Below are 15,408 nucleotides of genomic sequence, written 5' to 3' on the forward strand. Positions count from 1 at the left end.
TTCCCAAATGGCTGTGTCCTGTCTTTCAGTTGTATGGGTAAGCGCATCTTTTTTTCCACGAATCAAACGCTAAATCCACGATGTGAGTTTTCAAATTGAATCAAGTGAATGTACAGACAAGCAGGTCTTCGTAAATGGTGCCGTAATTGGCATTTTAGCCTTTCAGAGAAATTCCGGAAGACTCAAATGCCGATTTTCCCAAAAATGTAATCGCCACCACCAATTTAATAGCCACCACGAGCCGCATAATTTAGTGTAATCAATAAAAATTAGGATGAAATATTTTGTCAGCGAAACTTAATCGTGTGAGGGAGATGAAACGAGACACAACAAAAATGCTGGTCACGTGACGATAACTATCACTAAATCGTATGACACAAAATGTCGTGTTATTTCTGGAGGCTGGGTCACAACGTCTTTTCCTCAATCCCGATGAGCGATATGTTCTTTGGATCAGAAAAAAGAAGATGGAATTTAGCTGCAGGTAATCAAGTTTATTCACCTGCCGGTTGAGTAGAAGCACCTGTAGCTAAAGCCCAACTCTGGCTGCGCTTTTACTTTCTGGACCGGAATTTGCCACATCTGCTAAAATGTCATCAGTCATCTTTGACTAAAACATCATCAGTTTTCATCAACTAAAACTACATTAAAATAGTCATGGACAATTCATACTTAAAATAAGAATAAGACTAAAATGCTCAGAGTTATAGTTGACTAAAACCTGACTGTACTAAAAACAGTATGAACATGACCCAAACTAATAAAAACGCAAACGACAGATTGAAACGAAGACCCGACTAAAACTCTAACAGAAATTGAAATTGAAATGCTCATGCCCAGTATCTGGTTCTGGTTTGTCGCGTGTGTGGTAGAACAGATTCACACGCTGGTAAATGTGTCAACTAAGATAAAGGCATAGAGAAAACATTTGTCTCGTCAAATGGATGGTGTACTTAATGAAAATTTCAGGAAAAACTTCACATACTGACCTACACAAGCGGTTCCCATGTCGTCAACAAGGAATCCTTGTGGACACACACAAAGGAAACTACCCTCGGTGTTTTGGCACCGACCACCGGAGCACAAAGATGGGGTCTCCAAACATTCATCTAAATCTGAACAAACAATAGAGCATAGAATCTGGTTAGAAAAACAATATGATCATATGGGGGAAAAAGCCCTAATTGAGTATTCAGACTAAAAAGAAAACAGCCAAAGCCATATAAGCAATAAATTTGTCTTTTTCCTTTGGTTTTAATGCAACTAAATTAAAAAAATTAAATTAAATAAAATACAGAACTCCCCCTAAAAGCACTTGCAAACAGTAATCGATGCCTTTGTTGCATCTCGGCTGGATTACTGCAATGCACTTTATTTTGGAGACTGCCAGTCCTCCCAAAGCAATTCCAGTTGGTCCAAAATACTGCTGCTCTCCTTCAAATTGGCACTCGGAGTGGGAGCACATAACTCCAATTCTGGCCTGTGCTCACTGGCTCCCTGTATATTTTGGAGTTCATTTTAATTCTCCAAATTATTTTATTTGTCTTTAAATCTGGTTTCCCCCAACTCACCTATCCGAGCCCTTCCACCCCAGCCCATCCCACCTGCCTCAGGTCAGAGGACCAGATGCTACTGGAGATACCGGGACTAAGGGGAGGATCAGAGGAGATCAATGTTTTTTTTTCCCTTCCCTTTGGAATGACCTCCCATTAAACGTTGAGCAAGTGCCCACTCTGTCCATCTTTAAGACTCGTCTTAAAACAAATCTTATTCTTTGGCTTTTTGACTCATCATTCGACTTGTTTGTTTTACTGTGTTTGCTGTTTTATGATATTATTTTATTGTTTTAACTGTCGTTTTTGTGTGTTTTTTTTTTTTGTCTTTGTTAGGAGTGAGGGGAGAGTTCTGTGTCCTCCTCTAGGGCTGAAGAAAAACATAACCGGATATTTTTCTCTCTCCTTAATTGGTAGTTATTATCACATGAAAGACCAGGCTGTAAAAATACAGAGAAAGGTCATTTGTAACGTCATCGGAATGTCATGTAGTATAAAAATGCTGTATTTTTGTTTTAACATGACAGTTCAGCAGCAATTTTCTTTTTGAATTAAAAGTTACCTTTTACATTTCTCTATCCATTCACACCTGTTTTCCCTAATTTGAGTCATGTTAACTCGAGCCTATCCTCGCTGACATTTTGTTAATTAGACAAAAATTAGAACAATGTATACAATATAGAAAAAATGAGCAAAAAAAAAAGAAGCAAATATCATTCTGTCCATGTAAAAAGACATGATGATAAAGTCATCTTTAAACTTAATGGCCTTAGCATTTTACACTCACCCACACAAGAGGTCAGTGCATCACTCAAGCGGTATCCCTCATTACAATGGCAGGTGAAGCCTTCGGCTGTGTTGTAACAAAGCCCCTGGCCACAGATATAAGGGTTGATCTGGCACTCATCCACCTCTGTTTCAGAAGGAAAGGAAAAATAAAATTATGACACCAAAATCCCATATATCGTGTCATTAACTGATGATTAACTGTAATAATCTCATATCTTCTATCTCTATCTATACCATATATATATATATATATATATATATATATATATATAAGTCCCCCACTCCACCCATACCCAGGGATGTCATTTTAAAATTATAATAAAGATCAACGTAATAATAATAATGTATTCAATGAATTGATTTGTGCTGTGATTGAGAGGGTTCTGTTGTAATATTTAAGAATGTAATATTCTGACATCCACCACAAGTCTGCCTGCACTTTGATCAAATCCACCAAAACCGCATTACACCACCTGCGCCAAGACTTAGACCTGGTTTGAGCAAGCGGAAAGTTCAGTCTCCCTACAAATGAGTGCATCGTACCTGCAGATTGAGTCGGTGCAATGTCTTGGCCTGCATTAGCAGGGAAAACCTCCACTGGAACAGGCGGGGAACTCTGCTCAACAACCTCTGTTAAAATTTACAAGAGACAAATTAATACATTGATTAATGACATGCCTGTGATATGCTTTGAATAAATGTTTAAGAATTAAAGCACCCTTTCCCCCCTCTTTTTGCAGTCTGTTTTGAATCTGTCCTGTCCTGTACAATTCAGACACTCAGACACTTGATACTCCCTTTCCAGTCCCACAGTGCCAACATGAGCATGACTTTTCATTACCATGTTGATCAGGGGGCAGATATAGACACTGTCCTGTGGCTATTTGTGCTCAAACGTGGGGAAGTGCAAAGGCCAGCGGAGCCGCCATAAAATCAGAAAAAGCATCAATTGTATTTTCTCTCTTGGAGGTGGCCCTTCATCAGCAAGCATTGCACTAGTAATTAATACAAGCCCTTGCAAAAAAATAAATAAATCTGGAATTACCAGTAGTCAAAATCAGACTACAATCGTAGGCATGACGCAAAACAAATCATTTTAAATGGTAACTTTAAGAAACACAAAACAAGAAAAATATGAGATTTGGTAACAGTAAATTGTTTGGACCAAGCAGAAGGAAAAATATGGAATCAATCAGTACTGAGGGAAAAAAATGGAATTGTGAAAAACAACAACAAAGTCACACTTCAACACAACACCAGTACTTTGTTGCACCAACTCTGACTTTTGGAACAGCTCGCAACCTCAAAAGGCTCGATGAATGACAAACAGTACCCTTCATCAATCTGACTCAAATTTTGTTCGATTGCTTTTGTCAGAGCAGCTTTGCGGTTTGGAAGCATCATGCAAAAAGATTTCATCATCAAGTGAGTCACAAGAAAGTGTCCAAAAAGAATGTAAACTTGTGCATTTACTGAAGGTGTAATGACAGTCTCTCAAGTGCATTTACCCGACACGCAGCCTGATGTCATCATTGACTGGTGAAATGTGCATGTTTTCTTCAGGCTTTATGAATCTCCAACGGAACAAAAGTTCCAGCATCATCACCTTGCCCAATGCATATTTGCGACTGATCAATGACTATGATTTTCATCCAGTCATCCACAGACAACGATTGCGTTTCCTTAGCCCATTGTAACAGATTTTTTTCTGCTTGGGCATTAATGATGGATTTCATTTAGCTTTTCTGTATGTAGATTCTATTTCCTTGCGGCAGTTTCCTAAAGTTCGGTTACAAATGTCTCGAGTTTCCTTTGATTCATCCCGCATTTATTTGGCTGTGCATTTTCTGTGTTGATGTCTTCCTTGGTCCCCCGGTATGATTGCCTTTAAAAACCTTCCCACGTTGTATGTACTTGGTCCAGATTTTAGACACAGCTGATTGTGAACAACCGACATCTTTTGCATCATTGCGTGATGATTTACCTTCTTTAAGAAGTTTGATAATCCTCTCCTTTATTTCAAGTGAGATATTCCATGATGAAGCCATGATTCATATCAGTGCATTTGGTGCAACGGCTCTCCTAAGTGTGATCACTCCTGTTTACCTGCAGACGAACGAGCAGATCTAATCGGATGCAAGTCTAAGTTTTGGGAATGTAAATTTACGGGGTGAAGAAATCATTTTTTCCTCATATTTTTCCCTCTGATTGTTTTGCTTGATTTCTTTGAGCATTTCTTCAACCCAGAATTTTCCCTCTGATTGTTTTGCTTGATTTCTTTGAGCATTTCTTCAACCCAGAATTTTCCCTCTGATTGTTTTGCTTGATTTCTTTGAGCATTTCTTCAACCCAGAAAGTTGCCACTTAAAATGACTTTAATTTTGTGTCCTGTCAGTGATTCGTTTACCCCCCCCCCCCCCCCAACAAATTTAAACAACTGAATCTTCTGAGAATGGGGATTGCATAGTTTTTGCTACAAGTTGTATAATTGTGCTAATATGGATGGATGGATGCATGGCTTGGGGAGCTGATGATGAGAAGAAAGGAGCGTCAGTGCAGAGCGCCGATGCATCTGTGGAACTGGGAGTCGCGGCTTGGAATTGAAGCGGATTTACATGGGACAGGAGATGAGAGCCAATCTCTTTTTCCTTAATGGAGGCTACAGCTTTTCGTTGCTTTCAAACTTAGCTTGTAGCAGACGTGTGCACATTTTGAGCATGACATCTTTGATCCACTGGTGAAAAGGACACTTTGATTTGCTCCTCTTTCATCTATAACTGCTACAAACAACAAAGTGTATGCAAGAAAAGTGGTTTGGATTGCGTGACTGTCTGCGTCTTATGTGTTGTGTTATATTATTTTGTCATTTTATGTTAACTGTTCCTTTGATGGTGGCGCGGGCACCCGCAGCGGCTCCTCTTGTCTTGTCTGGTTGAGAGGGAAGACATTTCATCTCTGCTGTATGTTACACATAGAGCACATCTGACTAAAAATTAATTTGTAATTGAATTGAATTGAATACAGTATGTGCATACAGCGCATTCAGATCATGTGCGAAAATTTGTTATCTAATCAAACCATTTTTATGGGATTAGTACCCCACAAAAAATATTTCTTTCCCTGATTTTATAGAACACGAAAAGGTATGTGAAGCTGTCGATTGAATAATTGATGGGGCCTCCTTTGGTGGCAATAACCTCAACGAGACATTCCATGTAGCTGCGGATCAGACCTGCCAATGGTCAAGTAGCGTTTTGGACTATTCTTCTTTACATAACTGTTTCTGTTCACCAATATTCTAGTGATGTTCGGTGTGAAGTCCTCTGTGGAGGTAATGCCACAACATCTAAATCTGGTTGAGGTCAAAGGCTCCTGAGATGGTGTATTTTCTTCTGTTGAAGCCGTTGAGTGGTGCATTTACTTCAACTCTTTGGTCGTCCGATTGCATCACACACATTCTGTTAAGCTTTAACTGGTAGACAGAAGCACTTGAGTCATCTGCAAAATGTCTCGATTAACTTGGTAATTAATATTTTCTTCGATGACAACAATGTTTCCGGGCGTAGGATTAGGACAGCATTCCCGGACCATGTGGACTCCTCCAAGATACTTCAAAGCTGGGAAGTGGTTTTGATGGTCGTGTGGTGTGTGCCTTATTTTCTCCACACATATCGTTGTGTATTCCCTCCAAACAACTCAACTTTGGTTTAATCTGTCAGCACAACAGCTTGCCAAGAGCGGTGTCTATCCAGGAAACTTCAGATCTGTAGCAGTGTTTTTTTGGACGCCAATGGCTTCTTCTGTGGTATCCATGAAGGAAATTCATTCTTGTTTAATATTATACATATTATAGATTTGTCAACAGAGTTATTTCTGTAAGTCTTAAGCCAACACGAGGGTTTTTCTTCACATCAACGAGCATACTGTGCTTTGCTCTTGTGGTCATCCTTGCAGGATGGCCACTTCCAAGTAGAATAGCAACAATGCTGAACTTTCTCCATTGGAAGTTTTGAATCTGATCGAATGGCCATGAGACTGGATCCCTTTTTGTTCAATTTGTGTATGCTACCCTTGAGTCAAATCTTTCAGAACATCAATGTTGGCTCTGGTCCCCATGAAGATAACACGCAGTTCCATTATATCTATAGATGTTTCCGAGTGACGACAGTTCAATTAATGTGTTGTGTCACTGTTTAAAACAAATGAATAACTGCATGAAATAAAATTTCCTCCATAGCGGTTTTTCACTTTTCGCGAGGGCAGGAGGGACCGGAACCAATTAACCGTGAAAAATGAGGGATTGCTCTCTCTCTCTCTCTCTCTCTCTCTCTCTCTCTCTCTCTCTCTCTCTCTCTCTCTCTCTCTCTCTCTCTCTCTCTCTCTCTCTCTCTCTCTATATATATATGTGTGTGTGTGTGTGTGTTTTCCTAAATGTATGACTTTTTAAATCCGTTTCACTTTACTTTCTTTTAGTAATTTTAGAAAGATACTTTTTCTAGCATTACTTTGTTTTTAAATGTCTGACTCTTCTGTTTGTGACTGCTTGAAAATGTCATAACTTTAAGTTCTTTTAGCAATTTTAGCAAGCTACTTTTTTATTTACTTTGCTTTAAAATGTAAAGTCTAAGAGTTTTGTTTGTCAATGTAAATGTTTTTTTAAATGCCCTTTTAATTATGTGAAGCACAGAGTTAAGAAATGCGCTACATAAATAAAGCTGCCTGTCTTTCCCTTGACCAAAGCCAATCTGTTTTACCATGGAATAAAGAACCTTAAAGCTTTTAGACATAGTTTTGGATGTAAATGAAAAGTTCCTAATTGTAGGTTTTCTGAGAGCTCTTCTATGAGGCATGGTTCACATTGGGCAAACCTTCTTGAGGATAGAAAATTCTAAACTGGAGTGTGTTTTGTTTTGTTTTGTTTTGTTTTGTTTTGTTTTGTTTTAAATGGAAGGGCAGCTTGAACCAACACCATCAATCATGTCGCATTGAACTCTTGTTTGACTGGCTCTTGGAACATTGATGAATGTGTTCACATGGTGCGTCCAATAAAAATATGACAACATATAATTGTTTCTGTAGTACAGTATTAATTCAGGAAGACCACGTTTGTCTATTGTTGCGACTTAAATAATCGTCTGCCCTGCAATTGGCTGGCAACCCTGTCCAGGGTGTGCCCCACCTGATGCCCAAAGTAAATGAGTCGATCCTCAGGAAAAAAAAGGCAGGCTGCACAAAATTATTCCATATGTATAGCTCAGTTAGCTCACCAGATGTTTACAATTGTTGTTTGTTTGATTGTTTTAGATGTTTGGCTCTTCCCCTCTTTTGGCATTCTCACAAACACCATCTTAAATGAAACAAAATGTGATTTCTACTGCTGCTGTGACCAAACAACATATGCAACTCTTGGGCGTCTCCCATTCTATAAACTGCTGTCATAAATATAACTAATTCTGAAATCTCCCGCTGCGAGGACCAAGCAAAATTTGCAGCTGTGCAAATTTATAGTGCAACTGAAATCCTGATACCAATCACAGAGTAATACTTTTGTCTTCGAATTATGTTGTTCACACTTGATTACTTTCAGTCCACCAAAAAGCTACCATTTGTGCCAAACATTTATTGCATGTAAAATGCCTTTCTGAATATCTTTAATGGGGTGTATTGAAACTATACTGGCAACAAAACACGTTACGAAGATGCTATAAGCTTTGTTCCCATTTTCTACTCCTTTGGCAATATGTACCTGTCTCAAAGTTTTGACGGTAACGACAGATGACAGATTAAGCTGAGTTTCTGTCATAATTGCAGACTTAAGAAAATGGCCCAAATGGCTATTATTATTGTTACCACTTTGTGGCGGCACTTCAGTACCACATAAACCTGAATACTTTCAGAACAAATCATCAGGGAACTTCTGGAGTTCTGACAGTAAAAGGGCCGAATGATATCGCATGCCCCACTTTTCAGTTTTTTATTTTAAAAAAAAGTTTAAAATCTCAGATGAATTTCATTCCATTTCATGATTGTGTCCATCTTGGTGTTGGAAAAAAAATCCACTTTTATAAATTTATGTTTGAAGCCTGAAATGTGGCAAAGGGTCGAAAGTTCAACGGGGCAAGTCACTTTTGTTCCTATTTCGTTTTGTCTGCAGCTGGAATTAAACCGTGACCTTGCGTTTCCAAAGCCCAAGTCCTTACAGACAAGCTATTGCTGCCTATAATGACTTATAATGAGATTTTCCGAGAAGTTGGATCATTCACTGATTTTGAGGATGGTTCTTATATCAATCCTCAATGGGTCATATATGATAATTTTTCATTATTTTGTTCTCAACAAAATACACCTTTTAATTGTGTTGGAAACACTTTTTCCTCAAGAGCTGTGGTTTAGTTTAGTGTTGAGCACACAACACTTTTAGTCATACAATAAGAATAGATAATATAGATTTACACGACTTTAGTGTTTTGCTTGTCTAATATGTAAAGGGTAAACACCTGGGTAAGCTGCATTCATCCTCACAGTGGATACACCTGGAGAAAGCTGGGGTAGTATGGAATCAATGACTGGCCTATTACTAACCACGGGTCCTACCAGCTCCTTCAATGACAAAACACAGAGAACAATAACAGAAAAATAAGGTTGGCAAATGTTTTGGCTATATTAGCATTTCGGCTTGCACGTGAAGCACATCAAGCTTTTGCCATGCAAGATGCATGCCCGTAAGAATATTAGCATTCAGCTTGTATGGTAACTGTCTGTAACTCAGTTATAGAGCAAGAATGAGCATCTCAGCAGGGAAGCCAGAAGGCACATTGTCTTTTACTTTTGCACAATGGGTTGCTCATAAAAAGCATTCAAATACTTTTTAGATTGTATCCATGAAGTTTCAATGAATTTGTGTCATATATTGCGCTACTCTTTAAAAAGCTTTCTTCGATAACTCAAATAATGCAACAAGTGTCTGACTTCATGCAAATGCAGTTTGGCTACAATGCAGCAGCGGATAGCACTTTTGCGCATGCCAGCTGTCTCAACGCAACCTACCTGATCTGGGGCTGTGGTTGCTAATAACCGCAAAATACAAAAAAGAAAACGTGTTCAATATAATGATGGAAACAGTAGAACATTGATTAAAAAGAAGTTTGGCCTTGAAGAGCCAATTGAATATACAATGGCCAGGTCATGTACTAATTGATAATCATGAAAATATTGAGTACCAGCATGAAATGTCAAATATCACAGTGAGGATTTTTATCTTGCAAATATAACAACATACTACCCCACCAGTATTGGACATGGTGCTAAAAAGTCAAAATTAGTGGCTGCCAGGCATCATTATACTTTCTGGTCCAATCACTAATGTTGGGTGATGGATTTCTGTCTTTTTTGTTTATTTGTTTGTTTGTTTGTTTTTTAGTCCAGGATGCCAGGGAAAGTCACTTTCACTCTATTACAAAAATGGTAACTCTACTGTGCAGCACTAACCTGGAAACAGTCAAGCATATCCGAAATAATAGCTGAAATGAAATTCCCCCTCTTGACAACTTTGTTTTTGATTGTACACTTGTATGTACGTCTCCTGACACACCTTTGCAAAGAGGGATGAGCAGTGACTGTGGGGAATATACTGTAAGGCAGGGGTGGGCAATTATTTTCCTGGGGGGGCCAAATGAGAAGCAGAAAATATTGTGGAGGGCCGGGCCAAAAGTTAGAAATAGAAATAGAAAATAAAGAAGATAGCACAATGTCTTTGTATGCCAGTAATAATGTAACATTCTCCTCCACCATCATACTCAGCACCGGTTCTCCTCAAGGATGTGTACTGAGCCCCCTGTTGTTCACGCTCTACACATTTGACTGCTCTCCGACTCTTATTAGCGGTCCAGTTTGCGGAAAGTTTTTAACATGATAACAATCAAACCATTCTAGGAAATGTTCATTTACTCGAGCCACAAGCAATTCACTCTCAGCATGGAAATTGCCAGAATCGGACTGAGTAAGAATCGCTTCCTTGTTTTTCAAAGTCTCGTAGATTTGAGTCTTTCCGACTCCAGGCGTCTCCTGAATGTTTCGTACTTTGTTACCCGCTTCGTTTAATCAGAATCATAACACTTTCCCTTCCATGGTCATTACTCTCTCCCTCTTTCTTCATCTTCCCCTCCCTCCCTGTGCTCTGCAACTTGAAGTAACTGCGCCACCTGGTGTTGAAATACTTGTCATTACAAGTCCAAACGAAATGAATGCAATCAAACCTTAATTGTGCACCAATCTTCGGCGGGCCGGATTAAAAAGACCAACGGGTCGGATCCGGCCCGCGGGCCGTAGTTTGCCCACCCCTGCTAAGGTGATTCAAAGGTACAATACAGAATACACACACACACACACACACATACACACACACACACACACACACACACACACTGCAAAGCAAAAGCCATTTATCAACAACACTCAGAAACGCCACCATCTTCTCTGGGCCCGAGCTCATCTGAGATGGACTGATGTAAAGTGGATAAGTGTTCTATGGTCTGATGAGTCCACATTTCAAATTGTTTTGGGAAATTGTGGATGCCGTTTCCTCTGGGCCAAAGAGGAAAAGAACAATCCGGACTCTAGGGACGCAAAGTTCATAAGGCAGCATCTGTGATGGTATGGGGCTGTGTTAGTGCCAATGTCCTGGGTAACTTACTCATCTGTGGAGGCACCAATAATGCTGAAAGGTACATACAGGTTTTGGAGAAACATATGCTGCAATCCTCGCAATGTCTTTTTCATGGACGCTCCTACTTATTTCAATGAGACAATGACAAACCACATTCTGCACATATTATAACAGCTAGCAAGAGCGTGCGGGTACTAGACTGGCCTGTCTGCAGTCAAGACCTGTCTCCTATTGAAAATGTGTGGTGCATTATGAAGCGTAAAAGACGAGAACGGAGATCCCGGGCTGGTGAACAGTTGAAGCTGTACATCAAGCAAGAATGGGAAAGAATACTTCGTAGACCTCCTCAACTCCAACAACATGCCTTCCTTAGAGGAAGCAGGATCTGAGGACTCTGAGGTGGGCTCTCCTATCTCTGGGGTTGAAGTCACTGAGGTGGTTAATAAGCTCCTTGGTGGCGAAGCCCCAGGGTTGGATGAGATCCGCCTGGAGTTCTTTAAGGCTCTGGATGTTGAGTGGCTGTCCTGGTTGACAAGCTTCAACAATATTGTGTGGTCATTGGGGGGAGTGCCTTTGGATTGGCAGGACGCGGCAGTGGTCCATCTTTTGAAGAAGGGGGGACTGCAGGATGTGTTCCGACTACACTCCTCAGCTTCCCTGGTAAGGTCTATTCAGGGGTGGTGGAGAGTCAGTCAGGAAGTCGAGTCTGAGATTCAAGAGGGGCAGTGAGGACACACTGGGGAGACTATGCATCCCAGCTGACCTGGGAACGTCTTGGGATCCCTCGGGAAGAGCTGGAAAAAATGACTGGGGAGAGGGAAGTCTGGGCTTCCCCGTTCAAGCTATTGCTGTTAGCCTCCATCACAACCATTTGAAAGAATTTTATACTTGATTTTACTGTGCCTGCAAATGACAGCACGAACTGCTTTGTCAAAAATGCTAACAATTACATTGGATCGGTTAATTTCACTGAACGTGTCAACGGCCCAGCACATGTTCAATGCTACACTCCTAGACCATGTTTTTAGACCTAGTTCGGGTATTAACCATTGTTTCTGAAGAGCTGCACGGCCGCAGATGATAACTGTAAATGTTTCATTATGTTTGTTACTTCAGATTGTTCAAGCAGTAAACATACAAAACTTTCACATATGCTATGACATAAGCTCTCTGTAATTCCCACTGCTTTTGCCAGTTTAATGCAGCGTTTAAGTAGTAATGCTAATAGTCAAGTTTCAGTTAAAGTCAGACTCCTCTGTAATTCTTGACAAGATTCCACCCCTAAAGCCTCCGACTAGATCTTCTACTAACATACCTCTAGCTAATTTCGCTCCCACTTTCCTTCTAAAATTCTGATGAAGATCACTTCAAGTCCATTCAATATCCTGCCTACAACCACAAATGAAACATGTCTTTGTTACAGTTTGCCAATTTTTCCTGTTCTAGGGTTTTCGTTAAGGGTCCATTTTGAATGCATCTGCCAAGAGATGGGAGCAAAGCATCCACCTTCAGATTTATTTTTGTGTTAATTTTGATAACCGATTGCATTATTGTTGACTGCAATTTATGGCTGAATGGGGCAAAAACTGAAGTCTTGAATTTTGTCTTTGCAATCTGTTGCCCTCAAATTGTGGAATGCGCTTCCATTTGAGCTAAGAGCTGTCTCCCCTGCGGAAAATCGAAATTGGTTAAGCTGGGATTCCAGTCTGTCAAACACGATTGCTTTGATTGGATTTGACTAGACAAAGGAACTCAACTTTATTTATTTAGAACTTTAAACAACCATTGCCGCATACAAAGTCCTGCACATGGAGCAAAAATCCATTGACAATAACCAGGAGAGCTACAGATGAAAGAATGCCTTAATTGGCTGTACGCTGTTAGGTGAATGAGCCAAAATAATTCTGCCCTTTGAACAGCACAGTGAAATACGTCATGCCTTATTGTTCATCTGAGGTTGTATTTCAAATTTTGGGACCTGATAAGGACCAGATTTAAGGGTATAATTGAAAGAAGACAGATTTTGGCAATCTGGATTCTCAAAAACAGCAAATTTGGTGGCTACCTTTGATGCGCTTGTTCCTTGAAATCTAGGATGGTCCAACAGAGTATTGAAAAATAATAAGTGATTTATGTTGTTGCTAGCCAATGTTGTCAGTTTCATTTCTGTCCCGTTGTGTTCTGGGGGTGGTAAACTGCATATCTATCCATCCATCCATTCTCTACCGCTTCTCCGGGGCCAGGTCGTGGGGGCAGCAGCTTTAGCAGGGAAGCCCAGACTTCTCTCTCCCCAGCCACTTGTTCCAGCTCTTCCCGTGGTATCCCGAGACGTTCCCAGGCCAGCTGGGAGACATCGTCTCTCCAACGTGTCCTGGGTCGTCCCCGGACCCTCCTGCCGGTGGGACATGCCCGGAACACCTCAACAGGGAGGCGTCCAGGAGACATCCTAGCCAGATGCCCGAGCCACCTCATCTGGCTTCTCTAAGTGGCTTGACTCTGAGCCCCTCACGGATGACCGGGCTTCTCACCTTATCTCTCAGGGAATGCCCGGATACCCTACGGAGGAAACTAATTTCGGGCACTTGTATCCGGGATCTCGTTCTTTCAGTCACATATCTGCACATAGGTGACATATCTGGGTCACTTAAATGCAGCTCTATCATAGATTTGAACAATATATACAGTTTAGGCACAACCTGAACCAAGAATTGGGCATTCAGATCTGTATTGTAAATCAAGTCCAAGAGACATCGCCATGTCTGTTAAATGTAGAGGGTTGATCACATGCAGCTAAATAGCTCAACTTGGCTCAATACAATACAAAACCATGAACGTCTCAGATTGATAATGACCCAAAAGAGACAGCCAGAGGAGCCCAAAATTTCCAGACAATGACATTTAATTGTTTCCAAAACCAATCCAGTTATCCAAATGTGCATACTTTTCACTTATTTTAGACAAATTAGAAGGCAGAAAGTCCCACAAACAGCAAGTTCAGCAGTCAGCAGTCATGGCCTGGCAAAGGATCGTATGAGAGGAAACAGGAATAATTGTCTGTTATCCATATTAGCTGCAGTCATTAACTGAAATTGTTTCCCCGAAATCTAATCATCCAAAGAAATAATGCATCACTCTTTCCTCCTGAGAAAACTTTTTTTCTTCTTCTGAGCTAATGAATTGTGTTCATATTGTACCAAACACTGACTAATGGCATCCTGAGTCTCCAAACGCAAGGTGTATTTCCTTCAGTGTCAAATTTTAAGTATCATTCTGATGAAGAACATTCACTCAGTATGTCTCATTTTTTCAATGCATATTCAATGAAACTAACCAAATCACAGACTCACCTGGTATATTCTCTTCTGGCTTCCCGAAAGCCACAACTGTTTTTTCTGGTGTTGGCAAGGGGTGAGGGATAAGTGGATCAATAGGTGTCTGGTGGACCGTAACTGGTTTATTGACGGGTGGATTTGGGAGAACCGTGTAGCCCATTCCACCGGGGCAAATTTCTTTGAACATAGCTATGAAGGAAAATAACACAAACATTTAGAAACCCGATTGAAATATCTGCACACGAAGGCATCAATATTATATGCACAGAATCATTTTCAGAAGTGAAGTTCCCGTTGTGCTTACATATGGCAATATGATAAGAAAAAAAGACATTTAACCTTTTATATACTGTATGTTACAGTTGAGACTGTTTCTGTAAATGAGCTGAGCTTGGTGTTGAGGCTTGCTGCTGTTCAGTCATTTTCCACAATGATTCAAACTGAACATCTCAAAGTGTTTCTCCATTAAATTACAATCTATGCACACTTGTTCCAATTTTATATGAAATGGACAAAATCCATTTCTTCACCATTTTACGGCAAAAAACCCCACACACAAACCATATTAGATAACTCATTACATACAAAGTGCAATTCAGTATGTTCGAATCAGACAACTGTTTGTGGAAATGTGAGAAAAAAAAATTGAGAGAAAGGGTCAGTGGCAAAAGTATATAACTACTGTACAGCAAAAGCATTTGGTACACAAAAAAAGCAACTACTAAGCCAAGTTGTGAAAAAAAATCATGCAGCTTCCCAAAAGGTTATAATAGACAGTTGATGTTCAGACTAGACACGGAAAGGAGGTGTGGGAATGTTTGGGACAATTATTTATTGGAAGGTGTTTCTTGATTTCAGTTTCAGGTTCGGGTTAGTGTACCTGCGCGGTAAAAGGAACTAAGCTCCCACAAAGGGCACAAAGGTTAATTCAAGACGGTTAATTCATCCTTCAATGAAGAATTCAAATAACTAATATGGACTCTATGGAATTTCAGTGAGTTCACAACATTTTTTTCTAATCTTGGAAAGAAGTGTGGAATTTCAAACTGAACTCACCCTTTAATGTCCA

The 15,408-nt window shown here is 40.1% G+C and overlaps 1 protein-coding gene across 7 annotated transcripts in view; it reads right to left on the bottom strand.

Moving 5' to 3' along the window:
* The window catches only part of ltbp1 (latent transforming growth factor beta binding protein 1), a 92,899-nt gene that overhangs the window by 28,064 nt on the left and 49,427 nt on the right, over positions 1-15,408 (bottom strand). For 4 of the 7 annotated variants that reach the window (XM_086121993.1, XM_086121995.1, XM_086121991.1 and 1 more), the window contains 6 exons: positions 14,355-14,528; positions 9,390-9,409; positions 8,840-8,942; positions 2,886-2,972; positions 2,341-2,466; positions 990-1,115 (listed from right to left, as the gene is read on the bottom strand). In XM_086121993.1, coding sequence (XP_085978119.1) covers positions 990-1,115; positions 2,341-2,466; positions 2,886-2,972; positions 8,840-8,942; positions 9,390-9,409; positions 14,355-14,528 — 636 coding nt within the window. The remainder of the gene's footprint in view (positions 1-989; positions 1,116-2,340; positions 2,467-2,885; positions 2,973-8,839; positions 8,943-9,389; positions 9,410-14,354; positions 14,529-15,408) is intronic. The other 3 variants (XM_086121996.1, XM_086121994.1, XM_086121997.1) reach the window with 2 other exon arrangements.

The sequence above is a fragment of the Hippocampus guttulatus genome, chromosome 10 (assembly GCF_054856545.1).
Source record: "Hippocampus guttulatus isolate MCC_2025c chromosome 10, RoL_Hgut_1.0, whole genome shotgun sequence".
NCBI classification, from domain to species: Eukaryota; Metazoa; Chordata; class Actinopteri; order Syngnathiformes; family Syngnathidae; genus Hippocampus; species Hippocampus guttulatus.